This window comes from Pleurodeles waltl, chromosome 8, assembly GCF_031143425.1.
Source record: "Pleurodeles waltl isolate 20211129_DDA chromosome 8, aPleWal1.hap1.20221129, whole genome shotgun sequence".
NCBI classification, from domain to species: Eukaryota; Metazoa; Chordata; class Amphibia; order Caudata; family Salamandridae; genus Pleurodeles; species Pleurodeles waltl.
Window position 1 is genome coordinate 1,130,903,472 of NC_090447.1, and position 27,366 is coordinate 1,130,930,837.

At 45.7% G+C, this 27,366-nt stretch overlaps 1 protein-coding gene across 10 annotated transcripts in view; it reads right to left on the reverse strand.

Moving 5' to 3' along the window:
• ELF1 (E74 like ETS transcription factor 1) overlaps window positions 1-27,366 on the reverse strand; it is a 560,099-nt gene that overhangs the window by 107,510 nt on the left and 425,223 nt on the right. Inside the window, exon 1 of one of the 10 annotated variants that reach the window (XM_069205331.1) lies at window positions 5,532-5,751. The exons of the other annotated variants lie outside the window; for them this stretch is intronic. Coding sequence (XP_069061432.1) covers window positions 5,532-5,586 — 55 coding nt within the window. The 5' untranslated portion in view covers window positions 5,587-5,751. Of the gene's footprint in view, window positions 1-5,531; window positions 5,752-27,366 lie in introns of those variants that run through there. 10 annotated transcript variants of the gene reach the window in all.

Consider the following 27,366-nt stretch of genomic DNA (forward strand, 5'->3'; position numbering starts at 1 on the left):
TCAAGAAAGAAAACTCTGTGAAGCACAAATTAAAGAAGAAGTTGAGTTTTCTGAATGGCTCAACCCTATTGTCGTTGTATACAAATCAGATAATTTGGTATGCATCTACCAGAAGGACATTAACTCCACAAAGGTAGATGGGCATCTACTACTAAATAATGTGCAAATGCTATTTAGGGTGACTAAAGCCTGGCTTTTTTCACTACAGATATGTCATCTGCATATCTTCAGCTAGTCCTTAATCTTCCTTCTTGTCATTGTATCTCTTTTGTTAAACCCTTTTGAGTTAATCAGTTCAAACGCATGCCATTTGACTTAGCCTTGGCAGTGTTTCAGAGGACAATGTAGGGTTTTTTTGGGAGCATGTAAGGAATAAGTTGCTTCCAGGATGACATTTTGACATTGGCAAGACTGAAATGGAAAATAACAATAAATTATGCAGGGTTCCGGGAAAGCTAAAAGAAAAAGGATTAACTGTGAAATAAAGAAGTGCAAACTTAAAGCCAGCATAAATATATATTTATGGCACGTAACTGATACAAGCGAGAGATAGGTAACTAGATACCATATAAAATATTGAAGAAGTTCCAGAAAAACATAACGAATTGAGACTGTATTTTGGAATGGTGGGATACTGTTCAAAATCTGCAGTCAATTTAGGTGCAAAGACAAGAAACAATCATGAACCTTTAAAAAAAGAGGAAATGCTTACATGGGATGAAAACTATAACCAGGAGTTTGAGGAAACAAAAAAGTGATAAAGTATGTCCCAGGTTTTACAATATTTTATGTTAAAAGCAAAACAGTAATCACCACTGATGCTACAGCATATGGTATAGGTGCCACATTGAGTCAAATTCAAAATGGGGAAGACGTGATTGTTGCTCATGCTCTTAAAATGAAGATGAAAGGTGATACTCTATGCTGGAAAAGAGAAATATTACCTGTCTAATGAGAGGTAAAACACTTCAGAATATTCAGTGGGGTTTACCATTCAAATTTCACACTGATCATAGACCTTAACCACTAAAGGGTCAGGCATGGTATTGCTCAGGATAGCTTGATGATTTGGCAGGAAAAGACCCTATTGTGGTTGATCGTTTGTTCATGATTAAATTAAACAAGAAGAACAATGATCACAGAGAAAGGGAAGATGAAGATCTCGGATAGGTTGCAGTCATGGGGGATATGGATGGAGAGGTCATTTCAGAAACTGAATATTAGTAAGTGGTTATGGGTAAATTGGAATAGTAGCAATCAAATGTGTAGATAAAAGAAGGATAGTCAGACAGTTAGAAAAGGTATGTTAGATATAAATGCGTCAGTCATGAGTTGAATGAGGATCTTTAGATCGAAGGGAGAGAAATAAAACTGATACCACTTAAAACTTCAATGAGTAAGTTAACTGAAGTAGCCCATAAATGTCACACAGAACAAACCAGAATGAAAAGGCGACACAGAGCTAGTCTGGTTTTATTAAATGGATTGAGAAGTTTAAAGTGAAGTAAAAGATTGCCTAGTGTGTGAGAAAAGCGATAATGTTCTCGGAACTAAGGCATAACCATTAAAGTCAGTTGAATTTCCCATGTCACTGTTGTTGTTGGTTAAATCTGCAGTACACTTTGTGACTGTTTCATATTTTGAGATAGCAAAGAACGTTTGTTTTGGCAATGGTGGATTATTGTACCAAATGCTTTGCTTGTGATTTGATTTATTACTGAGGTTGTCCGTCGCAAAGTGACAAGATTTTAAGACTATTACAAAGGATCCAGAACAATCTATGTCAGATAAGTGTTAATTTTTGTTGTGAGGGAATAAAGAAACATCTCAAAACAAGGACCTTTATGCACAAAAACAGCTTTGTACATTTCAATGACAAATGGATTATATAGGAGGATCAAGAGAGTTAGTTAAAAATAGTATCAGTTAGCCAATGCCAGTTTGTCTTGGTCAATGTAATTGTACAAGCAGCTGGGCAGCCTTTCACACGACGTAGCTCACGAGGTAGCCCATTTAAACTTTTAAGAGGCGGGAAACCTGGAATAAAATTAACCACTGGAAATAGAAAATTGCCTTCTAATGTGTATAATGGAAGGGTAAAAGAGAGAGAATAAGGAACAAACTAGATGCATGCAAATCGGATATGACACCAACTCAGGTATTAAGAGGCTAAATGGTTGGTCAACAGCTTAAGATCAGAAAACCAAAGACTGTAACCTTAACTGTTTCAAGATCTTCAGAACCTTTGAGTCACTAAAGTGGGGAGAAATTGTATAGCTCGTAAGGACTTTACACTATGCAAAAAAGTCAGAGTAGCCATACATGAAAACTTTGAAGCTAAGGGTGTAAAAGTTAGATTACCATGAAAAACAACTAACAATGAGCCTGTGAATAAAAGAAGATGACAAATCAAATATAAAATTGAGGATTACACATGTAATTACATTGTTTCACCAACACGTATCAGTGTTTATTTTATTCTTTTTACATTTTATAACACAAAGTCATCAGACATCAACAATTTAAGCAGCCGCCATGGAACAACACTGACCCATTCCCTTCTTCCTTTGCCCTTCCTCAGGTACAATAGATATTCTAGTATTTGAATTTTTGAAGTACACTGTGTCAATATTTTGCTGTAAGGTCAAAACCTATAGTTTATAAATTCAGTAATCCTATTGTATAGTGTCTTTATTTACATTTTTTTCATTTATGTTTTATGTTCTATATATTAGCTACCATTAACACTTGTTACACTGAAAGTTGTTGGAGAGAGATGTGTTGTGCGCCACTGCTACTGTGTCTAGCAACATTTAACCCGGTTTCATACATCACCAACTCCAGAATGCTAGAGGGATAGTTCTTTGAATTGTTAGGAAAGCTACTGAAGGGAAGTCATCATGATGACTGCACTTTAGGGAGCTCAATAATAAAGCTTTGCCATACATTTTAATTCTTTGTATGGTGACTGATTTTAACTGAATTATTACCGCAGCCACTGGGTACCTTCGGTGGAGCACTAAATTTCAAAGCACTCACACGCTGTCTCCAAGCACCTGTACTTTTCTCTTGGTTCTTCCAGTGCAAGATAAAAATCAAACAGCTTCTCAGGCACCTAACCACCTTTGCTGTTCATAAGCGATAGACAATTATTCAAGAAAATGTTTACCATAGCGGCACACAAAGAGCTGAGGCAGGCAGACAAGGCACACAGTATATACAAGGGGCATTTAAACTGCTTGAGGAACAAAGCTTTCAACCCACATCGATGAGCATAAAGAAAGGAGTAGTGATAGTGTGTTCCCTGTGGAAGTGAGGAGCACGTGCCCCCACACCTCGGTAATGCACAGTGATGAGCTGCACACAGCTTTCGTTGGGAGGTGGTTTCTGGCCATCTCACCATGTGGTATGGTGTATATTGGTTGGAAATAAGCAGGGCCACTGGAATTATGCTGCAGGGGAGCACCAAATTATGTGGCAGGGTTGACTAAATTATGCAGCAGGAAAAGAAAAATTGTGCTGCACTTTTTAACATTACCGCTTCATTATTTTTTTCCTGTGGTAATAGTGTCTTGGAAAATATTTCACCTCATTAGTACCAGCTTAAAAATCAAATACAGAAATAAACAACTGAAAGATTACCAATTATCCTTTATGAAGAGCCAGCCACTGTGTGCGAACACAGTGCCATGTTTTCAGCAACTTTTGATCCGTTTCAGCTAGAAACAAATGTTGGTACAATCTGCAAATTTTGCTGCAGATGACAGAATATATGGCAAATGAGTCAAATCCATAACTATGTGATAAACGCTGTGGCTGCACAACTGCATAATTCCAGAGGCCCAAGAAATAAACAGGAGCAAAACTTAAATTTGGAACTGTGGACCGGCTCCACACACACCAGAAAAGCACAGTTGGTAGGCATGCTCAAAATCGGTAAGGCCCTTACCATGAATGAATGGCAAGTTAGTGGAGCTCTTCTGAACTTCAAGACATGAGCTGAACCATCAAAATACTTACTATGTAAACTGTGCAACAAACCTCACGTGACAATATGATAAAGAACTTACAAAACAATGAAATGTTTTTATAATTCGGAATCTCGTCACATTAGTACGTTAGATTATATCAGGTCCTGAGTGTGGCATTTGTTGAAAGTGATAGTTTCTAAACATTAAATACATTCATGCCCACCCCTTCACACGATTATTTCATTATTGAAGTAAGAGGCGGTGCAGCTGTCATGTGCCCCCCACTCTGACGCCTAGGGTGTTGTTCCCTTTGAAGCAACGTCAGTCTATTGAACCAAAGGCGATGTTGTGGTACAGCGCACACCTTGAACTGATGTATTTTAAGGTGTTCTCAAATGAGATGACTAAGGAATAGGATGGATGATAAAACGACGTAACTGCCCTGAAATAATACATTTTGGTCAAGCGGGGAAGCCGAGATTGATCGAAGGTGTCTTAGTTTCACATAATACCACCACTTGCACATACGCTCTGGAAACTGTCAAAGAAATTTGGGGACACAATTACCACTTTATTAAAAAAAAAAAAAAAAAAATCAGATCTACCCCCACGTGTTTTCTCGGGGACTAAGTAAACAACGTTAGGATCCAGAAAGCACTTGCTGGACGCAGAGCACTCGTCACCACCACGTGCTTAACATGGGCACGCACTCACAGGTACCGAGCACCTGCACTTCATTAACTCAAAGGGGGAGTACCTGCACTTCTTAGCAGGGATGCAATACTTTTAGTACGAGAGTTCCTGCACTTCCCAGAAGCAACAAGGTACTCTGAGATAGTGAGTACCTACAGTTTTAGATCCCCTTTTCAAGCACTGACCATGACGCAATGGGGCCCCGCGGGTCTCCGGTCTCACTGCGCGTCATCAGTTTCATTTATCAGCTGCCTTTTATGGGCCCGGAGGGGAGGGCAGGGGGCGATGCCGGACTGGCTATTTACGACTCGGTGTCAATGCCTGCTTTACCCAAAGGATCAGCAAGAAGAGGAATTAAACTGGCTGCGCTGATCCGACAGTAAATCCTCGATACGTGTACTTGGCACACCAGCAACACAGTGAAACCACTATTCCGTAGTAGGTAGTGCCTAAAAAGGGCTGCAGTAACTACAACGTGTTGCAGTGTACTGCACGCACCCCAGAGACCGTCTCAACTGAGATGTGCACGCATTCGTCCGCTGGTGGCAATAATGGGTCTGTTGTAGATATTTCCGGATGCAGGCGCGCGCAGACGTGCTTGAGTTAGTTCCGGTAGTTTTCAGTAGCGGGGCGATGCAGAGTTTTAATACCAGCGTGACAGTCCTCCGTGTTCCGCAGGCTGTCGCCCTTCCTCCCCGCTGCCCCTTATCTGCAGTGCCCCCGACCTCTTGTGGCATGCACTTGTTTTGAGAGGGGCGGGGGCAGCATTCGCCCAGTCTGCAGCTCCACGCACTCTCGCAGTCCAGGACGCTGCACACTGAAAGGACAGGCACCCCGGTCTCTGCCCTGACACCCTGCAACACTTACCTGCCCGGATCAACAGATCCAGCTGGTTGTGCCTTCCTTGCAGCGCCGTCGCCATGTTTCCCAAACACTTTGCAGCCAAGTATACTTCCAAAGTGGAGAAACCCGGATATGTGTGTGTGCAGCTGCTTCCTGGAGTCAGCAGCAGGAGGGGGAGGGGCGGCGCTGGGCCCGTGTCCCTGCAGCCGAGATCCCCTCTGGCACAATGTTTTGCTGCACTTCCTGGAGAGAAGTACTACCCACGTGTCTGCCAGGCCCCCGGGCATGCTTCCTGGGAGGGACACCCCCATCTCACATCCCAGATCCGTCATTTAGTTGATGTATTCTCGGCCTGCCACATACACCTGTTGATCACGGGCTGAAACTCTCGGCGCTTATGAAACCTGGTTTACTCACTCCCCGGCCCGAAGCCCTTTTGAAACTGTGCTGTATAAATATCAACCCATCAACATTCAACTCCTCGTCACGGGTAGTAAACGCTATATAATTAAAATAGTTGTTCAGAACTGGGACTAACGATTATTCACTGTGATGAATGAGCTTTGTAGTTGAACAATATTTCGGAATGTCGCAGCCACTGGTGGCCCTCTTAAAGCAAAAACTATTTATTACACTCATTCAAGGCAAAACTCATTTCGAACATTTGCTCTAATTCGTACCAGAATCAAGAATCTAGGCTCAGAAAGAGAGTTGCCAGCACAATTCTTTTCTCAGTGTCTCTTCAGACACTTCAGCTACTGCTCGCATTGTTCTGGTAAATATATTTTTAACACGCCCATTTGTTTTCCAAAGGAGTGTTAGCCCACTAGCAGTGAGATGCTTACACCTGCGTTTGAAAGGACATGCTGCTTTCTGAACCACTGGGCTATTAGCCCCTGACTGCCTACCAGAAAATAGCCAGATAGTCAGCAGCTACATTTCAAAAGTCTGACACTGAAAATATGCACATCCGCGGCAACAGAGTATTGTGTATAATCATGGATTTTCCTCATTTGCCATATAATCCACCATCTCCTGCATAAATTGAAGATTTCACCCCCAAAAATTCTAGCTCAAACGTATCAAAAGTTATTAAACAAAAGGATCTACATGTCATTCTAAGCAGTGTGAGATGTTTTGCAACAGTTGCTAAAATGTCAGTAGTAGGAAGGCATACCTTTAATCACCATATTAAAAGTGACAGTTATCCCGCCCCGGATATGACGTCATATCCGGTGGCTGGGACTTCCGTTGTCCCTGAAAGCCCTCCCCGGAAGTGACGTGTGTGCATGGGGTTGTCAATTGGGCTGGGCCCTCATGGTGTCACGTGTTAGCCCTGTGTCTGGGTCCTAGCCCCTGGGTTTTGGCCTATGAGATATGTAAAAAGTATGACTTAGTGATGTGCACGTGGTTTCAGAGCCTGAGAGGGACAGGTCTGGACATGTCAGACATTCATGCCCAAGTGCCAGTTAGGGGGCCTCTGCACAGGGCTGCAAAGTGGGCGGTCTGGTCAAACCTCCACACTGTTGGCTAATCCCAAAAAATAAATAAAGTGGGAATGGTCAAATGCTGCTTATGTTAGAGCCAGCCTATCAATGTAGAGAGGTAAATCTAAAACAGAGGTGTGCCTGCATTCTTTCAGGGGGGTCACAGATGGTTTAAATTAGAAAACTGACCATGTAATTAAAAGTTTGAAACACCCCAGAGTTTGTTGTGACATGGCTAATCTAAAACAGAGATGTGCCTGCATTCTTTCAGGGGGTCCCAGAACTGACCCAGTAATTAAAAGTTTGAAACACCCCAGAGGTTGTTGTGACATGGCTAATCTAAAACAGAGATGTGCCTGCATTCTTTCCAGGGGTGACAGAGGTGGGGTTAAATTAGAAACTGACACGGTAATTAAAAGTTTGAAACACAACAGAGGTTGAGGGGCAAGGCTGATCTAAAACAGAGATGGGTCTACATTCTTTCCAGGGGTGACAGATGTGGGGTTAAATTAGAAACTGACCCTGTAATTAAAAGTTTGAAACACAACAGAGGTTGTTGTGGCATGGCTAATCTAAAACAGAGATGGGCTTACATTCTTTCCAGGGGTGACAGAGGTGGGGTTAAATTAGAAAACAGACCCAGTAATTAAAAGTTGAAACACAACAAAGGCCAACTATTGCTAACCTATAACAGATGTCTATTTCCAGGTCCCACCAATCATAGAGCACAGGCATAATTACCCCAGTGAGCATGGTATAAGAGCCCCCCACCTTCACAGACCTCTTTTTTCTGAACTACATACTGACAGTTGTGGCAAGCAGGGCTGTATCAGGACATCATGGCTGGAAACATGAAGGGCAGAGCTCAGACTGGTGATGCTGAACATCTTCTACTTAAGGTCTGTAACAGTGTAGTGTGTGTCTGTGTTTTACTAAAGTTTAACAATGACATTAGCACCAACCTGTTTAACTATACATCGATATGTAAAATGTCTGCTTTAAAAAAAAAAAAAAAAAAATACAAATTTAAAAGCTATTAGTGTATTTTTGAGATACTGTAATTACTTTATGGGTTGGTTTTGTTTAATTGGTACTTGTAGGGGCTTGTGCTATGTATTTGTAGGTATTTTTGCGGGGGCGCACTTATTTTGGGGATTGTGTTGGTACTGCTTGATTTGTACATGTTAGTTCTGGGTTTGTGTATCTGTAGGTATTTTTTAAAGTCTGCACTTGTTTTATGGGTCGGGGCTGTTTAATTGGTACTTGTGGGGTTTATGTGCTATGCATAGGCATGTATTTCAGCGCGAGCGCACTTGCGGTGTGGGGGGGGTATTGGGACGGCTTAATATGTACATAGTGGTTCTGGGGCTATGTATGGACATGTATTTTTGAGGGTATGCACTTATTTTGGGGGCTGATGGCCCTGCTTAATTTGTACTTATGGGTTCTGGGGTTATGGATTTGTATGTAGTTTTGAAGGGCTGCACTTGTTTTGTGGAGTGGTGCCATGGTTTAAATTGTACTTGATGTTTCAGGGGCTGTGTATCTGTAGGTATTTTTAAAGGCTGCACTTGTTTTGTGGGGCGGGGTTGTTTAAAATGGTACTTGGGGGGTAATGTGCTATGTACAGGCATGTATTTCAGCGCGAGCGCACTTACGATGTGGGGTGTATTGGGAATGCTTAATTTGTACATGGTGGTTCTGGGACTATGTAGGGACCAGTATTTTTTAAAGTCTGCACTTATTATGTGTGATGGTCTTGTTTAAGTGTTTACTTGTGGGGTCATGTGCTATGTATATGGTGGGGCTGTGTTTAATTTGTAAAGGTCTGCTGTGGGGAGCAGTATGTATATTTTTTTTCCTTAAGTGCATTTTTATTTTAAGGCCATAGTAATATGTGGCCACACATTTAATTCTGGCAGGCGTTTGTTTAAATGGCCTGCTCTAGGGTGCCCTGATATTAATTTTAGAGCGCCGCTCACCATGATGTGGAGAGCGGCGTTCTAAAATTAATAAATGGGCACCCCAGAGCTCGGGAATGCTGTGGGGAGACCTATTATCAACTTTACAGTGCGGTTTTCAGAGTCCCTCAGGGGCTCTGAAAACCGCTCTGAAATGCTGAAAATAGGTCTCCCCAGAGCGCGGGAATGCTCTAGGGAGCCCCACTATCAACTTTTCAGCGCGGTTTTCAGAGTCCCTCAGGGGCTCTGAAAACCGCGCTGCGATGTTAATAATAGGTCTCCCCAGAGCTCGGGAATGCTCTGGGGAGCCCCAATATCAACTTTTCAGCGCGCTTTTCAGAGTCCCTGAGGGACTCCGAAAACCGCGCTACGATGTTAATAATAGGTCTCCCCAGAGCTCGGGAATGCTTTGGGGAGACCTATTTTCAACTTTACAGCGCGGTTTTCAGAGTCCATCAGGGGCTCTGAAAACCGCTCTGAAATGCTGAAAATAGGTCTCCCCAGAGCGCGGGAATGCTCTGGGGAGCCCCACTATCAACTTTTCAGCGCGGTTTTCAGAGTCCCTCAGGGCCTCTGAAAACCGTTCTGAAAAGTCGATAGTAGGGCTCCGGACGGCTGTAGCCGCCCGGTGCCCTCGTGTTTTGGCAGTGTTTGAGGTGGTTCTCAGAAGTCGCTGGGGAATACCCCAGCGGCTTCTGAGAATTGCCTTGAAGGTTTAATTACTGAGAATGCCGCATGTGTTTCAGCGGCATTCTCTTTAATTAAACCTTCTTCCAACCGGCTCACCGAGGCCACGGGGAGCTCCCTTGGCCTCGGTGAGTCGGTGCTAGCCGTCGTAGTGCGGCGTTTGTTTTTTAAAATAAAAAATAATAAATACAAAAGGAGTAATGGCGCGTGGCCATGGCCTGTGGGGCCATGACCACGCGCGCTAGGGCCCATACACATATATAAAACAATTAAAAAAAAAAAAAAAAAATGAATAGCGTTTTGGGGGCCTTGGGATTGGGGCCCCCAAGGCCCCATAGGGCAGCGTTTAAAAAAAAACAACAAAAAAAATAGAAATACAAATATGAGGGCCCTGAGCACAGGGCTCAGAGACCCCCAGGCCGCCATGTGGCAGCCTTTAAAAAAAAAAAAAAAAAAAAATATATATATATATATATATATATATATATATATATGGCAAGTGTGACCAGGGGTTTAGGAGACCCTGAAGTCTAGAACATTTTAAAAATAGAAAAACACAAATTAAAAATAAAATAAAAGCTGTTGAAATAAATAAAAAATAATAATGATTAAAAAATAACTATCCCTGGTAGGGAGCCTCAGACCCCTCAAGTACCCCACACCACTCACCGTAGTTCAGGATGGCATTGGATCTGATTTTGTTGCCTTGAAAAAACCCAGGACCTCACACATGTTGCATCCACATCCGGCCATTTTCTTTTTTTTTAAAACAAAGACTGTGTGGTGTTGGAATTGGCTCAGCTAGGAGTTTAGACTGAGCTCCGCCCCCACACATGGTTCACAGCCTTGTTCAGCTAAGGTGAAAACCAGGCATGGCTCCTAGGATCCATTTTCCTGGCTATGTCTTATAGAGACAACCTTAGAGCTCGTATTATGCAAGAGCGCCACCATGTGGAATTTGTTTATTAAACCGTGTATAGTTTTTGAGAAAAGTTTTACAGTTGTCAATATGTATTTATACTTACAGAACATAGGGATTCAACAATTTGAATCTTGATATATATATGTATATATATATAAAAAAAAATAATTATTAATTTTTTTTTTTTGTATTTTCTTTTTTATTTTTTTTCCTCAAATTAAAAAAAAAAAAAAAAAAAAAAAATGTCAACACTCGGTGTGCTTTTATGAAGGGTTCTGCCCTAGAAGATGAATTGTGGGGTGCTTAAAGGTAAATCTGTCTCTCTTGTACACAGGACTGTCAAGAGTCTGGGGAACCCCATGTGCAAATGGAGACCGTGCAGCAAGGTGAGTTACAGGCCCTTGGTCGTTCTGAACGACGTTGTCAGGAATGTTATTTTTATTTTACTGCTAATGGGAACCCATGTGCTTGCATAGGTTATGATGCTGAACTCAGGTGTGCGCTTGCCTCTCTCCAACAAATCCTTCATGTTCAAGAAGGGTCAAACACCTTGTCACAGGATAACGTTACTGCAGGTAAATATTAGGGTTCTTTTTGTAACCCTCTCTGAAAACCTAACAAGCCCTACAATCAGACCTATATTTGGTCATCATAGTGAGTTCGTATAGTCTATGTATTATCTTGTATGTGTAACATTATTTTTTCAGTTTTTTATCCCGAGGGGTCCCTGTGGATGAAGCGATCCGGAATTTGGATGCAAAGCTTAAAAGCCAGCCCCGCAAAAGGAAGTCCCCTGGTTCTAAGGACGGCCCGCCCATTAAGAAGGGCCCCTCAAGCCGAAAAACCAAAGGTGATTTTTTAGAAAATGTAGAGGCTGATGTATACTGTCCTTAGTGTGTCTAAACGTCTTTCACACCCACCGGTATACCAGCTATAACTAACCCTAATATGTATTTTGCTATCTTTACATCCTAGAATCATCACCCCAGAGCTCCGGAGACGTCGGCCCTCAGCCTAAGCAGCGGCTGTCGTCTTTAAAGGTCTGCACTGGGACTGCTCAAAACCCCACCGCGTCATCGGTACACGTGAACCAACCCGAACATCAAGACCCACCCTGCAACCTCTCTACAGCCACCGATCATGGTCCAGGTACAACTCTTAACGGCCCCACACCAACCGTCATAAAGGGAATGCCTAGTACAGCGAACACTTCTGCAACAGCTATCCCGGGGATGGGGCATGGACAAACGGACAGTATCAATCGTACAACACCAAACGCCCAACTGTTTGTACCGTGTGAGGTCTCTGGAGGGTCCCCAAAACAGTGCAGCAGTCCTAAAATAAATCGGTTGTCCTTAAAGAGTCGTAGGAAGAAGTTCCAGACCCCAGAGCTGCAATCTGGACCTTTAGACCTGTCTTTTAAAAATGTTGGTAAGGTACAACCGGCTCCCCCTAGGGCCCAGAGTTCTAATACCGGGGTGTCTGGCCACACCCCAACCCCTACAGGGTGTACAACTATCCCCTCTGTGTTATATGACCCCTCCTTGGAAAATGATCACCCTGCAGAGGATCCCTACTCCCACTGTATAGAGCTTCTTAAGGCTCTAGCTGGTACTACCCAAAGTTCTGAAGCCCCGGCATCCCCATGTCTGATGTCCCCCGATACACCCCCGGGGGCATACGACCCCACCAGTCCTGCGCCAAGTGCCCGTGCGCAGTGGTCTTCACCATCCTCATCAATATACCCCGACAGCAGTATAGGGTGTAGCGGAACGCAAAATCTGAGTTTTGGAACACCCTCGAGCGATGATCAGGACTCTCAAACTCCTGGGTGTTCACACTGGAACCCTGTTTTTACGTCCCGCCCTGGTCCAGCAACAGTGAGTGGTGGTGATAACGCCAGCCATTGTCCTATAACCGGGGTGGCTCAGGGAGTTGGCAATCATACCTCTAATGTCATAAGTACGGGCCTTGAAACCAACCTTTCAAACCGTGCTAGAGTTCTAGACAGCTACATTAAAGAAATCCATCAGTCGTTCAGACAATTAAAATGCCAGCTCCGTCTAAAAACTTTAAAACTGTGTAAGAACGGCGGTAATATAGCGACATCCAGAGCTAGCATAAAGGCTTTAAGACAGCTGATGGCTCGGTGTAGAAACACAATGGCCCAAACTTGCGCTTCAACAGTTATAGCCATGGGTAACATACCATCATGACTAGGCGCGCGTACATACACGGGGAATGTTAGAGGTACCTTTACCAGTACAATGGGCCATAGGTCTAAATATGAAAAGAAGCCACAGCACCTACTTAGTAGAGCTCTAAGAGTTTTACGAGCGCTCAATAGTCAGAGGTCATGTCAACCCCCAAAACCAGCACCCATAAGACCTCAAAATATAGAGTTAGGAGGTGCTGTTGGTCTTTACAGGTCCTCTGGGGGTGGCGGTCCGAGCCGTCTCAGCCTTAAGCAGTCTGGAGGAGCCCCATCCGAAGTAGGTGTAGGGTCAGTGTCACCATTTGTAAACAACACAAATATTGTTCAGATCGGCGGGGGACAGTTACCAAAAACCAGATGGGCCCATAAGAAGCCAAAGTGGCTTGGTAGCTCTAGAAAACGCAAGGCTGTAATAAAAAAGTTAAAGAAAGCCAGACTCTGCGTTACCAGAAGGTCTAAAAACACATCTACATCTAACCATACCCCTGTGAGCTCTCCAACAACCAGTAATTCTCAAACTGAGGCTTCAGAACCAGTATTTATGGAAAGTGTGAGACGGTATAGTCGAGTTGTAGAGCGGTTTAACGCTACAGAGCACTATGAGGAGTTTAGGTTTGTTAACCTAGATCGCCTACACTCCTCAGATCATGGCATTATAGCTATACATCAGGCTGTGCAAGCGCTAATCGAACGATTGTTACACGATGTGGGTCCTAATGATTTCTTTCAGATGCGTTTTCAGGGACAGGGTCTCAATAGTCCCCTGTTTACCAGACGGTCATCTCGGGATGTGTTTGACGCTGTAACGTTTTTAGAAAACCTATCTAAACTTTTACAGAGCAAGGCTGAATTATTGGCGTACGGGTCCTTTAGAATCATCGCCCTCGTTGTTAGGGGTCGCGAGGGTGGTGCTTCCAGAGCCTTAAAGAGCGTTATGTACAGTAAAATCATTGGCAAGAAATCTCGGTGGTTGCTCGATTTTAATACCGGAGCTACCAACATGTGTCTGGCCGCAAGCATTGCGGGCTTATTGATGGACCGCTCTACCCCAGACGCCGTCATTATGTCGATGGCTGTAGCGGCACATGAGGCACTTCAGATACCGACTGACAAAATGGTCGGTTTTGGGGATCTGGGCCCTTTTGAGAACCACTTTGCCGTGACGGTTAAAGTTCTATACCATGCCGGTTCTTGGAAGTACTTCACTACCAATGAAAGTGTGAAAAACAAGACCGTGTATGTGTTGCATCATGAAAACCACTTTTACGGTGTCTTGAACCTGAAGGGTTTTCTAGGGGCCAAGTATGTGTGTGAGCATTGCGATCATATATACAACAATCGGACCAAACACCAGTGTGAATTTCACTGTAAAATGTGTCAGAGGGACGGTTGTGTCAATGACAGTGCTCAGAAAGTGAACTGCACAAAGTGTAAGCTGTTTTGTCGGTCGCAAGACTGCTTAATCACGCACATCGGCCTAGCCCAATGTGTTCTTAAAGCCGACTGTGGGGCGTGCGGTCGCTATAAACCTGTCGACCATGAATGTAAAGGCATGGAATGCCCTAGGTGTACCGTTGCTTTTATAGCCGGAACAACACATGAGTGTTACATGCTCAGAAGTCACTACCCAAAAAAAACAGAAGACTATATCGTCTTTGATATAGAGTGTACGCAAGAGACGGGTGTGCACCAGCCAAACTATATTTACGCCCACCATCTAACAGGTGATGAGAGCTGGGAGTTTGAAGGACGGTCCTGCGTGAATGATTTCCTCATCACGTTCATGCAACCTCGATACCAGGATTTTACGTTTCTGGCTCACAACTCCAAAGCATATGACTCATTCTTCATTATCCGTGACCTGATACATGAAAAGTTGCCCATTAGTCTCATAACCCAAGGTTCCAAACTAATGCTGCTTAAGGTTGTACCTTTTGACATTAGGTTCATAGACACCTTGAATTTTCTGCCCATGAAGTTGAGCAAACTGCCAAAAGCCTTTGGGTTTGAAGGCTGTAAAGGTTATTTCCCTCACTTTTTTAACACCTGGGCTAATCAGAATTACAGCGGCCCTATGCCTCCGCCCGACAGTTATGGTTGCGAGTACATGATGCCCTCTGAAAAAGAGAGTTTTCTACAATGGTACGATGAAAACCGTGAAAAATGGTTTCATTTTCAAACTGAATTGAAAGCATACTGTCAGGCGGATGTTATGATATTGCGAAAAGCATGCAACCTTTTCAGAGATGTTGTGGTGGCGATGACAAAGCGGGTCCTGTTTGTTGAAACCGAAGCATGGAATGCCCTAGGTGTACCACTGCTTTTATAGCCGGAACAACACATGAGTGTTACATGCTCAGAAGTCACTACCCAAAAAAAAACAGAAGACTATATCGTCTTTGATATAGAGTGTACGCAAGAGACGGGTGTGCACCAGCCAAACTATATTTACGCCCACCATCTAACAGGTGATGAGAGCTGGGAGTTTGAAGGACGGTCCTGCGTGAATGATTTCCTCATCACGTTCATGCAACCTCGATACCAGGATTTTACATTTCTGGCTCACAACTCCAAAGCATTTTTTTTTTTTTTTAAATATATTTATTGGTTTTATATTTCGAAATATGATACAAATTGTTCAGTTTGCAACCACAGGATAAACCAAAACGATGATTAATTATCTAAGTCTTGAAACAAATACACACAACCCCTCTATGCACTTCACGGAACGCTTCTGGTCTTGCAATATCATTCCTGGCTGCACCCTCCCTAGGTTTATCCTTCACTGTTTATTTTATATAGGCATTCGTTGGAGACCAGTGTGGACCTTGCTTTACGTGCATGGGTTCCCTGAGTGTCTGAGGGAAGGGGCATCAACTAGGTTAGTGTATGCGAGTGGCTCCCCTGGTTTTCTGCTCCCCGCGCCGCGCCACCACTGTGGTGACATAGTCTTAGTGGGCATTTATTGCTAGAGAGATGGGCGGGTGTGATGCATGTGCACTGTGTTGTCTGGGTGTCTTATGAATTCTGTTCCCGTGATGAGGGGTGCAGGTGAATTTATGCTGTGGTTGTTGCGAATACGCGCGCCCCAATTTAAGGAGGCTTTTCATCGTTTTTGGCCTCCAGCTTTGTTACCATATCCTCCCATGTAGAGCAACCTGTGTGTTGCCGCCCTTCACGCACCATTCTTTTTAGTACCTGATATTCAGTACGCGCCCAGCGTGTTATTAGAGAGTGCCAGGATTTCAGATCGGGAGCCATAGAGGCTTTCCAATGCATTGCTATTAACCTTTTATACATTAAAAAGGCCAGGTCTATAAATTTATGTAAATGTCTTTGTTTTTTGGGTCTCTTCCTAAGTCCCAACAGGCAGGACCCGGGGTCTGCTACCAGTGCCAGTCCCGTAAGCCCAGATACCTCCTCTACCACCTCCGCCCAGGCCGTTTGTATATTCGGGCAATCCCATACCATGTGGAAAAAGGATGCTGACGGCAATCTGCATCTGGGGCACATTGATGCTGCATCAGGGAACATGCGCTTTATTCTGGCTGGGGAAAGATATGTTTGATGCGTGTAATTGAATTGGGTATATCTAAATCTGGGATTCCTTGACACACCTCTGATGTGGGATAGGGCCTTAGGCCAGTCTTCCAGTGGGATCGGGGTGGGGAGTACTGCGTTCCATCTATCCCATGTTTTCCCTGTCTGTGTAACAGGGGTCTTGTTGAGGATTCTGTATAGATTGGATATTGTTTTAGTTTGATCGCTGTGTTGTAGAAGCTGGTGAAGCACAGGGGAGATCTCTGGTTCCGAGGTGCCCATTCCCCAAATTTTCCTGATTTCGTGACATATGGCATGATATGTCAGGAACTGTCCCGGATTTATCTCCGTGAGGGCCTGAAGGGCCTCGAACGTCATTAGTTTACCGTCTTCGTAGCAATCCCCTACGGTCAGTATTCCTGCTTCGTTCCACTGCTTTGCAGCTTGCATTCTGGCTGCGTTCCCCACTAACAGGTAATTCAGCGGTACGTGTGGAGAGTATGGGAGCTTGTCCGCTCTTTTTTGCACGTATTTGGCCCAGCACGCGTACGCAGCTGCAAGCAGTGGGTTGACCAGTGCCACTTTGGGGGGCTTCGTCGACAGCCAATTTAAAAGGGGGGTCCCGTTCCGCCGAGGCTCTAGGCTCATAGGTTCCGCTTGCTCTGGTCTGTGGATCCAATATTGGACCCATTGAAGTTGTGCGGCTGCATAGTATTTTTCAAAATTCGGGGTTCCTAGGCCACCATTGTCCAGCGGACATTGTAGTGTGGGTAGCGCCACTCGCGCTCTGCTACCTCCCCAAATGAGCTGCAGCAATGCTGTGTTTAGATTGCTGAAGAATCTTTTAGGAATAATTATCGGTAGGGCCGCAAAGTAATATAAAAGCCTAGGTAGAATCAACATATTAGCAATCGCCACCTTGCCGGGTGGCGAGAGAGGGAGCTTGTTCCAGAATTGTAGGGAGCCTTTTATAGATGTTAGCGCCTTCCCCAGGTTCCCATCTCTTAAGTCTTCCGTGGCATGATATATGTTTATCCCTAAGTATTTGAATGTTGTAGGGCACCACTTAAGATGTCCTGTCTCTGGGGGATCATGATTATTAGGAGCCCTTTTTACCAGGGGAAAGACACACGACTTCTCCCAGTTTACCACAAGGCCAGATAGGCCTCCGAATTCAGCCAGTAAAGATATTACAGATGGGATAACTGCACAGCCGTTCCTGATATATATCAACGCATCATCTGCATATAGTGAAATCGTGTGGTGTACCCCGTTCCTAATAATTCCCCATTCATGCTCCATGAGGCGAACTTTTGCCGCTAATGGTTCCATTGCTATGGCAAACAGTAGCGGGGATAAGGGGCATCCCTGCCTTGTCCCCCTAGAGATCGGGAAACTATCAGAAATCACCCCGCCTGATTTCACCCTCGCGTTCGGGCTAGAGTACAATGTCCGAACCCAGCGGATATAGTTAGGGCCTATTCCCATACGGGCCATCGTGGCCAACAGAAAGTCCCACTCGAGCGTATCAAAGGCCTTTTCTATGTCTAATGAGAGCACCATTTCCTCCTGTACATTCTTGGGGGTGTCTCCTATTATGCCCAGCAATCTTCGAATATTCAGGAAGGTGTTACGTTTGGGAATGAAGCCACTCTGATCTGCATGTATCAGTAAGTGCATGAGGGGGGCCAACCTGTTGGCCAATATTTTGCCTAATATTTTGCAGTCTGTGTTCAGCAGCGATAGTGGTCTATAAGATTTCACATCTGTGTGGTCTCGACCCTGTTTAGGGAGTACTACTATCAGAGCCTCCCTTTGAGATGTGGGCAAGCTTTCTGTAGTCCACGCCTCTTGGAACACTCCTAGCAGATGAGATTTCAAACTGGGTAAATAGGCTTTATAATACTCCGAAGGGAGACCCTCAGTGCCAGGCGCTTTGTTCCTGGGTAGCTGTGCAAGGGCTAGTTCTATTTCTGCTATTGTTATAGGGGTTTCAATTCCATCTCTATCTGGTTGTGGTAGCTGGGGTAGGAAGGAGTCCGCCAGAAAGGCCTCTAGTTGTGTAGCCGTGCACGCAGTACGTTTAGTGTATAGGTTAGAGTAATAATTCCTAAACACCTCGTTTATTTCTGCTTGTGTAGTAGCCATTTCTTGCGCGCCCGCCCGGATGGCCCCTATCGGGGCCTGCTGTCTATCCTCACGTAGTAGCCACGCTAGCATTCTGCTTGATCTATCTCCTTCCGTTTGCAACCTGGTTAAGTAATATTTATAGTCGTGGCAGCGGAGCCTGCTATCTGCCTCATTATATTTTAAGCGCTTTTCTTTCAGGGCAATACTGGTAATTTCCCCCCGTGCTACCGCTTTTTCCACATCCCGCAGCTCCTTCTCAAGTTTGCTAATTTCCGCCTGTAAGGAGCGTCTCACTCCCCACGTAGTGGACATACATACTCCGCGGGCCACTACTTTGTGGGCATCCCATTCTATCGCCCGGGTTGTTGCAGACATAGCGTTTATTTCCCAATATTGGCCTATAGTTTCCCCCAGTGATGTAGCGAATGCTTGGTCCTGTAGAGCTTCCGCCTGGAATCTCCAAGTGGGTATTACCTGACGTGCCCTGCCCCAATTCAGGGTTACCCGCAGTGGCGCATGGTCCGAGACTGTCTTTGCCAAATATTCGGATTCAGTTATCAGCGCCCCTATTTCGCGAGTGCCCCATATTATGTCAATTCTAGTGTGGGTATTGTGTGGGACCGAATAAAATGAATATTCTTTTTGCTCTGGATGGCCTAACCGCCATACATCATATAGGCCCATAACATTTGCCCATTCTTGCAGGGGACTTACGAGCTTCCTATTAGGTGATGCGCTCTGGTGGGCGCTAGTTCTATCTAATGCTGCCACTGGGGTACTGTTAAAATCCCCACCCCAGATGGCAAGGGGTATGGGGTTGGTCAGCAACGTTGGGGTGAGAGTGGTGAGAAAGCCTATGGTGCCGCTGTTTGGGGCGTATACCCCGACCACAGCCATTTGTCTACCATCTAATCTGCCCTCCATTACTACGTACCTCCCTCCCTGGTCTATCTTGTGTGTTGACAAGAGGAATGGAACTCCCGCTGCTATCCAGATCAGCACCCCTCTCGCGAAGGTCGAATATGTTGTGCCAATCAGCTGGCCCCCCCACTTCACTCGCATGTCTCGTAGATCCCCCTCCAGCATATGTGTCTCTTGCAGAATAGCAATATGCACTCCTAGTCTCTTAAGTCGAGCATGCACTCTAGCCCGTTTGTTCGGGGTCCCTAGGCCCCTGACATTCCATGTTAGTATAATATACTGGTTCCCCATGTTGCTTCTAGAAGACATCTTATAGGGTGCAGGGGATATGTTGCTGTGACATGAGCTTGGGTTTTAATGTTGGCCCATCTGGTCTCTGCCTTTCTGCTGCTAACATTTAGATATAACGGGTGCAGGTCCATCTTTAGTGCATTAAGTGATTCCGATCGCTGCATTTCTACTAAACTACTAACTACTAACCCCCACCCCCCTGGTTAAACCCCCTATGCTACTTACAACTACAATGAAACTACAAAACTTAAAAATGCGTAACATAACTTTTATCCAGTTGGATTTACTTAGTGGGATTCTCATATCTTACAGATGTGGCTCTTGTAAGGGGCTCACATCATGCCGCAGACTAAGGGCCCGACCACAACCCCGGAGGACGGCGCCAAACCGCCCCAAAAGTGACGGACACACCACCCACCGCACCACGAGTTCCACAGGATATAATGGACCCGCAACACGGCAGGCGGCACACCCACCACCCCCGGGACGGTCCAACACCGCCCCCCAACGCCGCAACCAGGCCCCAAGTCTGCCAATATACTCAGGCGCCCCCCCTTGGCATGTTTCCGTTCCTTCTGGCCCCACCCGCCCGCCTCTTGCCACCTGTTAGTGCCCCGAGTCACTTAGCTTAGTGTTTATATCAAAGATGTATATTGTTGGAAGCGTTCTGTCCCCGCAACTCGGCAGTGTCGTGGAGTCTCTGCAGGTTTTCCTGGTACGAGCGCCATCCCTAGTGTTCACTCTGGATCTGAGCGACTAGTTTATAGATCATCCGCAGATCTCGGAGTGACCTTCGGCCCACCTAGTTCTCCAGTTACTGTGGATACGGAGCTGGATGTGTCTGAATCCAGTTCCAGCTCCACAAGCCCACCGGGAGTTATATTGCTGCTTTGCATGTGTAGTGGCGTCTCTTTAAGCACTTTTGCTCTTTCCTCTGCTGCTTGCCGGACATTGGGCTGGCCTCTGGTACGCCGTTTGGATCTCGTCCCTGCAGTGGATCTCCCCCATTTCTCGTCCTCATCTGCGTCTTCTCGGGGGTGTGCAAGGCCCTTGGCATGGAGCCATGTCCAGGCGTCCTCGGTACTGGTGAATATATGGGTACGGTCCTCCATCACTACTCTCAACTTGGCTGGGAAGAGCAGGGCATATTTTATGTTCTGTTCTCGTAAGCGTTGCTTGATTTTAACAAAAGAATTACGCCGATTCTGCACCTCTTGCGTGAAGTCAGGGTAAGCATTGATGTTCGAGTCTTCATACTTGAACGGGCCCTTATTGCGGAATTGTTGCAATATTGCATCTCGATCTCTGTAGTTTAAGAACCTGGCAATCAATGGTCTGGGGGGCTGGCCAGGGGCCGGAGACCTGCCCGGAACTCTGTAAGCCCTTTCAACTGAGAAAAACTTGGATGGAGCCCCACTTAACACCTCTTTAATTAGCCACTGCTCTAGGGAAATTTCTGATTCCGGTTGACGCATACTTTCCGGGAATCCCAGAAATCTCACGTTATTTCGGCGCGCCCTGCTCTCCATTTCCTCGGATCTTCTCCAGAGTATCTTCAGCTCTTCATCCATGCGCTGACTTTGTTTTTGATTCCCTCGCACTATTGGGGTTAGTTCAGCTATCTCAGCTTCAGTTGTTTTTGCTTTTTCGGCTAGGCTGCGATGATCCACTCGCAGGAGGTTCAGGTCTTGCACGACTGCGTCAATTCTGCCCTCCAGTGATGACTTAGTGTCCAGTATTGCCTGCAATACTTTCTCGAACTGGGCTGAATGCGCTAGAAGTGTGTTTTCCAGAGATTGTAAGGATGGGCCAAGTTGTTGATCTGTTGGCGTTATCGCTTGGGTTGTTCGATCTGGGTTCTTGATTGACTTGGCTCTCCCGGCCATTTTGGCTGTCAGGGGGGTGCCTCCCAATCCGCAGGGGTTTCGCACTGATGGGCTTGCGATTAGACAGTAGAGCAAAGAAGCATCCAGTCCTGATTCGGCTAATTTTGGCCTGTGTGTTCAGTGACAAATACTGCAGTCATTGATAAGTTCAAAGGTCTAACTCAGCGTTCCCATGGGGCTGTCCGCCAGGCGTGTCGAAATGTGTAGGGGATACTGTCCTTGGGGAAGAGCGCTTGTTTCTTCTTGTGTGGCGACGGGGCTTGGTGTCAGAGGTTTCCCTCAGATAGAGGGGAGAATTGCTGGACGGCTGGGTGAGGTGCCGAGGCACGGGAAAGGTCCCGGGTTGGGGCGCTCGCGGGGTGCTGCGAATATGCCTTGTGCAGCTAGGAACCCTTGTGGCAGGGACCCACTGCTAGAAAGTCCAGAACAGTCCACGCATCTACAGTCCAGCCCAGCCGTCCATTCTGCCTGTGGTGGATAAGCTGTGCTCCCAGGAGCACGCAGTGCGCTTCTGTCTTGCCCAGTTGCGTGGGTGGAGCGGTGGAGTGAGGGGGGGGGGCCGCTCCCTAGGTTTACCCCCTCCGCGAAGTTTGGTGTTCCCCTACTCGTGGGCGCCCTCCTCGCCTTATTAATATTTTAATTCTTTTTTTTTTTTTTTTTTTTTATTCAGATACACCAAGTTTCTGGTCCTGGACTCCCCGCTGCCTGCTGAGCCGCCGCCGCTCCGCGTCTGCCCCGCCGGGCCTCCTCACTGCTCCTCTGCCGCCCTTCTCCGCGCCGGACGCCGAGATCAAAGATGGCGCCCAAGCTCCTGAAGACGGAGTCCCAGGGCGCCCGGCAGTGCAAGACTGCACAATCCTCCGCCGGACGCGCCTCCCCTGCTCTCCCAGTCTCAAGCAGGCGGGGAGGCAGGCAGCGGCCGCGCCCGGTGAAATCGCGACCGGGCCCGCAGCCGCAGCTCCCCCCGCCTCTCACCTCTCTCGGCGCGGGCCGACGAGTCCCAGACTCGCCCCGCGGGGTCCGGAGCGCGCTCGCAGCGCGAGCTGAATGCCCCGGTCTCCCCCAGCCGCGCCGCCGTCCCGGCCGTCCCTGTCAGGCCGCTGGGGGGGCGCCTGCCAGGATATCCCGAAGTGGCCGGGAACGGAGCGCTCGGATCAAGCGACCGTCCCGGCCGCCATCTTGGCTCCTCTCCTCACAACTCCAAAGCATATGACTCATTCTTCATTATTCGTGACCTGATACATGAAAAGTTGCCCATTAGTCTCATAACCCAAGGTTCCAAACTAATGCTGCTTAAGGTTGTACCTTTTGACATTAGGTTCATAGACACCTTGAATTTTCTGCCCATGAAGTTGAGCAAACTGCCAAAAGCCTTTGGGTTTGAAGGCTGTAAAGGTTATTTCCCTCACTTTTTTAACACCTGGGCTAATCAGAATTACAGCGGCCCTATGCCTCCGCCCGACAGTTATGGTTGCGAGTACATGATGCCCTCTGAAAAAGAGAGTTTTCTACAGTGGTACGATGAAAACCGTGAAAAATGGTTTCATTTTCAAACTGAATTGAAAGCATACTGTCAGGCGGATGTTATGATATTGCGAAAAGCATGCAACCTTTTCAGAGATGTTGTGGTGGCGATGACAAAGCGGGTCCTGTTTGTTGAAACCGAATCACTCAAGAGTAAAAAAAAAATAACTGTATACCTGGACCCATTTCAAAACATTACTCTGGCTTCAATGTGCATGTCTATTTATAAACACATGTTTTTATTGCCTGAAACTATCGCCTTAGTACCACCCGACCTCTATAACGGCAAGCAGAAACGTTACTCCACCCCCTCTATTCAGTGGCTCATGTACGTCTCTGCGCGTGAGAGCATCTTCATTCAGCACGCTCTGCAGGGTGGCGAATACCGGCTGGGTCGCTACTATCTAGACGGGTATGCATTAATTAACGGCGTACCAACGGCCTTTGAGTTCAACGGGTGTTTTTACCATGGCTGCCCTCAGTGTTACAAGCCCCATGAGTTTAATAGACTGCAGGGAACCTCGTTTGAACATCTGCACCGCGGACTATGGCGAAGGCGCAGTATATTGAGAGTTGTGGGTTTGTTTTGAGAACTCTATGGGAACATGATTGGGTAACTGAGCTATCGAAAGATGGTGAACTGAGCACTTTTATTAAGAGCCAGCAGTTACCTTCACCGCTGGAACCCCGTGACGCCTTATTCGGCGGGCGTACAAACGCCATTCAATTGTACCGTGTAGCTGGCCCTGGTGAGAAAATACATTACTACGACTTCACAAGTCTGTATCCGTTTGTGAACAAGGTGAAGTTGTACCCTATGGGCCATCCTACAATCATATACCAGAACTTTAAACATCTCAAAGAGTACTTTGGAATCATTAAGTGTCAGATTCACCCACCGCGGAAACTTTACTTTCCGGTGCTTCCTTATAGAGTCGAGGGTAAGCTAATGTTCCCCCTATGCCGTACCTGCGTTGAAAGTAAACAGCTTAGCGAGTGTCGGCATAGTGATGAGCAGAGGGTGCTGGAGGGGACATGGTGCACCATCGAGGTGCAGACGGCCCTAGAGAAAGGGTATCGCCTAGGTAAAATCCTGGAAGTCTGGCACTTTCCAAACACAACAACCCAGCTCTTTTCTGAGTACATCAACTTGTTTCTCAGAGACAAGCAGGAGGCCTCGGGGTATCCAGAATGGTGTGTCGATGAGCCCTCAAAGAAAAAGTATATCGCTGATTACAAAGCTCGCGAGGGTATTAAACTGAGACCGGCGTTCATTAAGGTTAACCCCGCCCGCCGTCAGCTAGCTAAGCTCTGTCTCAATTCCTTGTGGGGAAAGTTCGCACAACGTACCAATTTGTCAAACACTTCCATCGTCACAGATCCAGATGAGCTTTTTAAGTACATATTCACACCTGTTTATGACATATCCAGTTGTGAATTTATTGACGACGAGACGGCCGTTCTATGCTGGAAATACGCCAAAGAGTACCCCACAACGTGTAACAATATAAACATCTTTATAGCCTGCTTCACAACCGCTCACGCCAGGCTAGAGCTTTACAGGTTGCTGGACAAGCTTCAGGAACAGTGTTTGTACCATGACACTGACTCGGTTATCTTTGTGAGTAAAAAGGGTGATGAAGATCCTCCGCTGGGTGATTATCTAGGGGATTTGACCAGCGAGCTCGAAAAGGGGGAGTATATACAGGAATTTACCTCATCAGGCCCTAAGACGTACAGTTATAAGACCTCAAACAACAAGGTTTGCATGAAAGTCAAAGGTATCACTTTAAACGTCAACAATACGATTAAAATAAACTTTGACAGTCTGAAGGGTCTGGTGCACGAATACTCCGCCTCGAGCGATCACAAAAATAGCAAAGCCATTGTTGTAAACCAGCCGAGCATTGTCAGGTCCAAGAAAAAATGGGAAATTACAACCCAACCGATGTATAAAACCTTAAGAGTAGTGTTTGACAAACGGGTCCTCACATCTGACTACAAAACACTGCCTCACGGTTACTAAATGACATTAGAGGCGTGAACTCCACCCAGACATGGACACTAGACTACAACACCCATTCTCCTGCGTTTTAGCAGGTCCCTCCAACAGCGGTAAAAGTTTTTTTATAAAGAAACTGCTAGAAAATGCTCCCGGTGTTTTATCTCAGACCCCAAACAACATTGTGTGGCTTTATTCATGCTGGCAGGATCTTTACACGGAGCTCACCCTAAAGTTCCCCCACATTCGGTTTATAGAGGGTATCCCCGATAATCTCAACGACGATGATTTGCTACCAAAACAACTTGTAAACATGGTCGTGGTGGATGACCTCATGCGTGAAGGCGGGGACCACCCCGAGATTGAGCGGGCTTTTACGCAATATTCACACCACCGTAATCTGAGCATATGTTATATAGTGCAGAACCTGTTTTACAAGGGCAAGTGCAGCCGATCCATAACTCTCAACGCCTCATACCTGGTCTTATTTAAAAACCCCAGAGACAAACTTCAGATCTCCATTATAGCTAAACAAATGTACCCCGGAAACACCCCGTTTTTCATGGAGGCCTTTAACGATGCTACAGCAAAACCCCATGGTTACTTACTGGTGGATTTGAAACCCAACACTCTTGAAGACTACAGACTACGAGCCGGCATACTACCACCTGACTTCCCAGTCGCCTACACGCCTAAAACAATGCCCAAAACCTATAAAAAGAACAAGTAAAAAGATGTTTATAACATTTACACTCTAAACCTTGTAATATAAGGACACCACAATGTCTGCGAGGTTGCGGCGTAATTTAGGCCTTCTAAAAATGTTGATCACAGCCAGCCCCTCTAAAAGAAAAGCAATCCTTTGCGCTGCCTCGGATGATCTAGTGGCCGCCATTTCAGAAATAGCCCTAAACACCCTAAAAGGTAATGTCCCGATATTAACGAGCCAGTTCCGCGTTCTGAAGAAGAAGCGCCACATTATTAAGAAGCTCAGCAATAAGAGGGCATCGCTCCTTTCCAAAAGAAAACTGTTCAAACAGTCAGGAGGCTTTATAGGGTCGCTGTTAGGTATAGCTATACCCCTAATCACAGGGTTACTGTCGAGGTCCTGATGGAGCACGCCCACAAAATGTACCTCGTACCACGGCAACAACTGGAACATCTTGGCCCTTCTAACACGGATGTCTGGGACATACGCAAAAACGAAACGCAGCGTCTCGATGCTGAAATCAAAGCCATTTTGAACCGAACTGATTTAAAACCCCACGACAAAGCAGGGCTTTACTCAGGAGCCCTTCAAAACTTTCTACAATACTACAAGCAGCTAACCTCTGAAAAAAACAAACTGACGCTGTATACCCCAGATGCTGAACAGCAGCCAGGACCCTCTATGGTGTCTCAAGACATAGGCCACACAACCACAACGGATGCCTTTGTCTTAGACCTTTTAAAAAATATCAGTCAGAAATATAGAGGGGCTGCTCAAATGTTGCTCAGTAAAATTACTACTACTAAAGATTTGACCACCTGGAACGACCGGGGCGAATTCGTTTACAAAGGGCAGCCGATTGCTGGTTCCCATATGTATGATCTGGTCCGGGGTCTCACACATGGTAAAACCCTATCGATACAAGACGCTCCTAGAGGCTGGGAGCAGTTCCTAAGTGCAGCTGCGGAACTCAACATTCCCTCCACGATTATCGGTAATGCAGAGAATCGCCGTAAGCTTGAAAGATTAAAAGATCCGGCCCCAGCTGTTTTTACAAGGAGCCCCGCTATATCGACATCACCTTTCTTTCCACAACTAACACCCGTTCGGAACCGTGCTGCTCTTCCTATGGAGCCTAAAAAGAGCCTATTCAAAATGAACACCTGGCTACCGCTCTAATTTTGCACACTTGTACAGTTTTTGTTAAAAGTTTTTACGGTTCGAAAAATTATGCTTCATTTTATATGTTTAACCTTGTAAATGTTAGTGTTGAAACATGCTTGTAATAAACACTTTTAAATTTTCATCAGGAGTCTGCCATCTTTTTGTTTATAAATGCTTTGAAAATGTGCGCAGTGTGACTTAAAAAAAAAAACGCAGATGAAAGTATGTTTAAGATGTTTTTTTTTTATTTTAGGCACACATAAGTACAAATAACAGCTTTACAGTGCCTTACACTTTTGACAAAGACCATATTCTGCTTTAACAACGTGCGACATTGTCCTAGAGTTTTCATTCACATATTTCATAACAACATCATCGTTGTTTACTAGATCGTCTGAGTACAGATTAAAAAAATGTCTA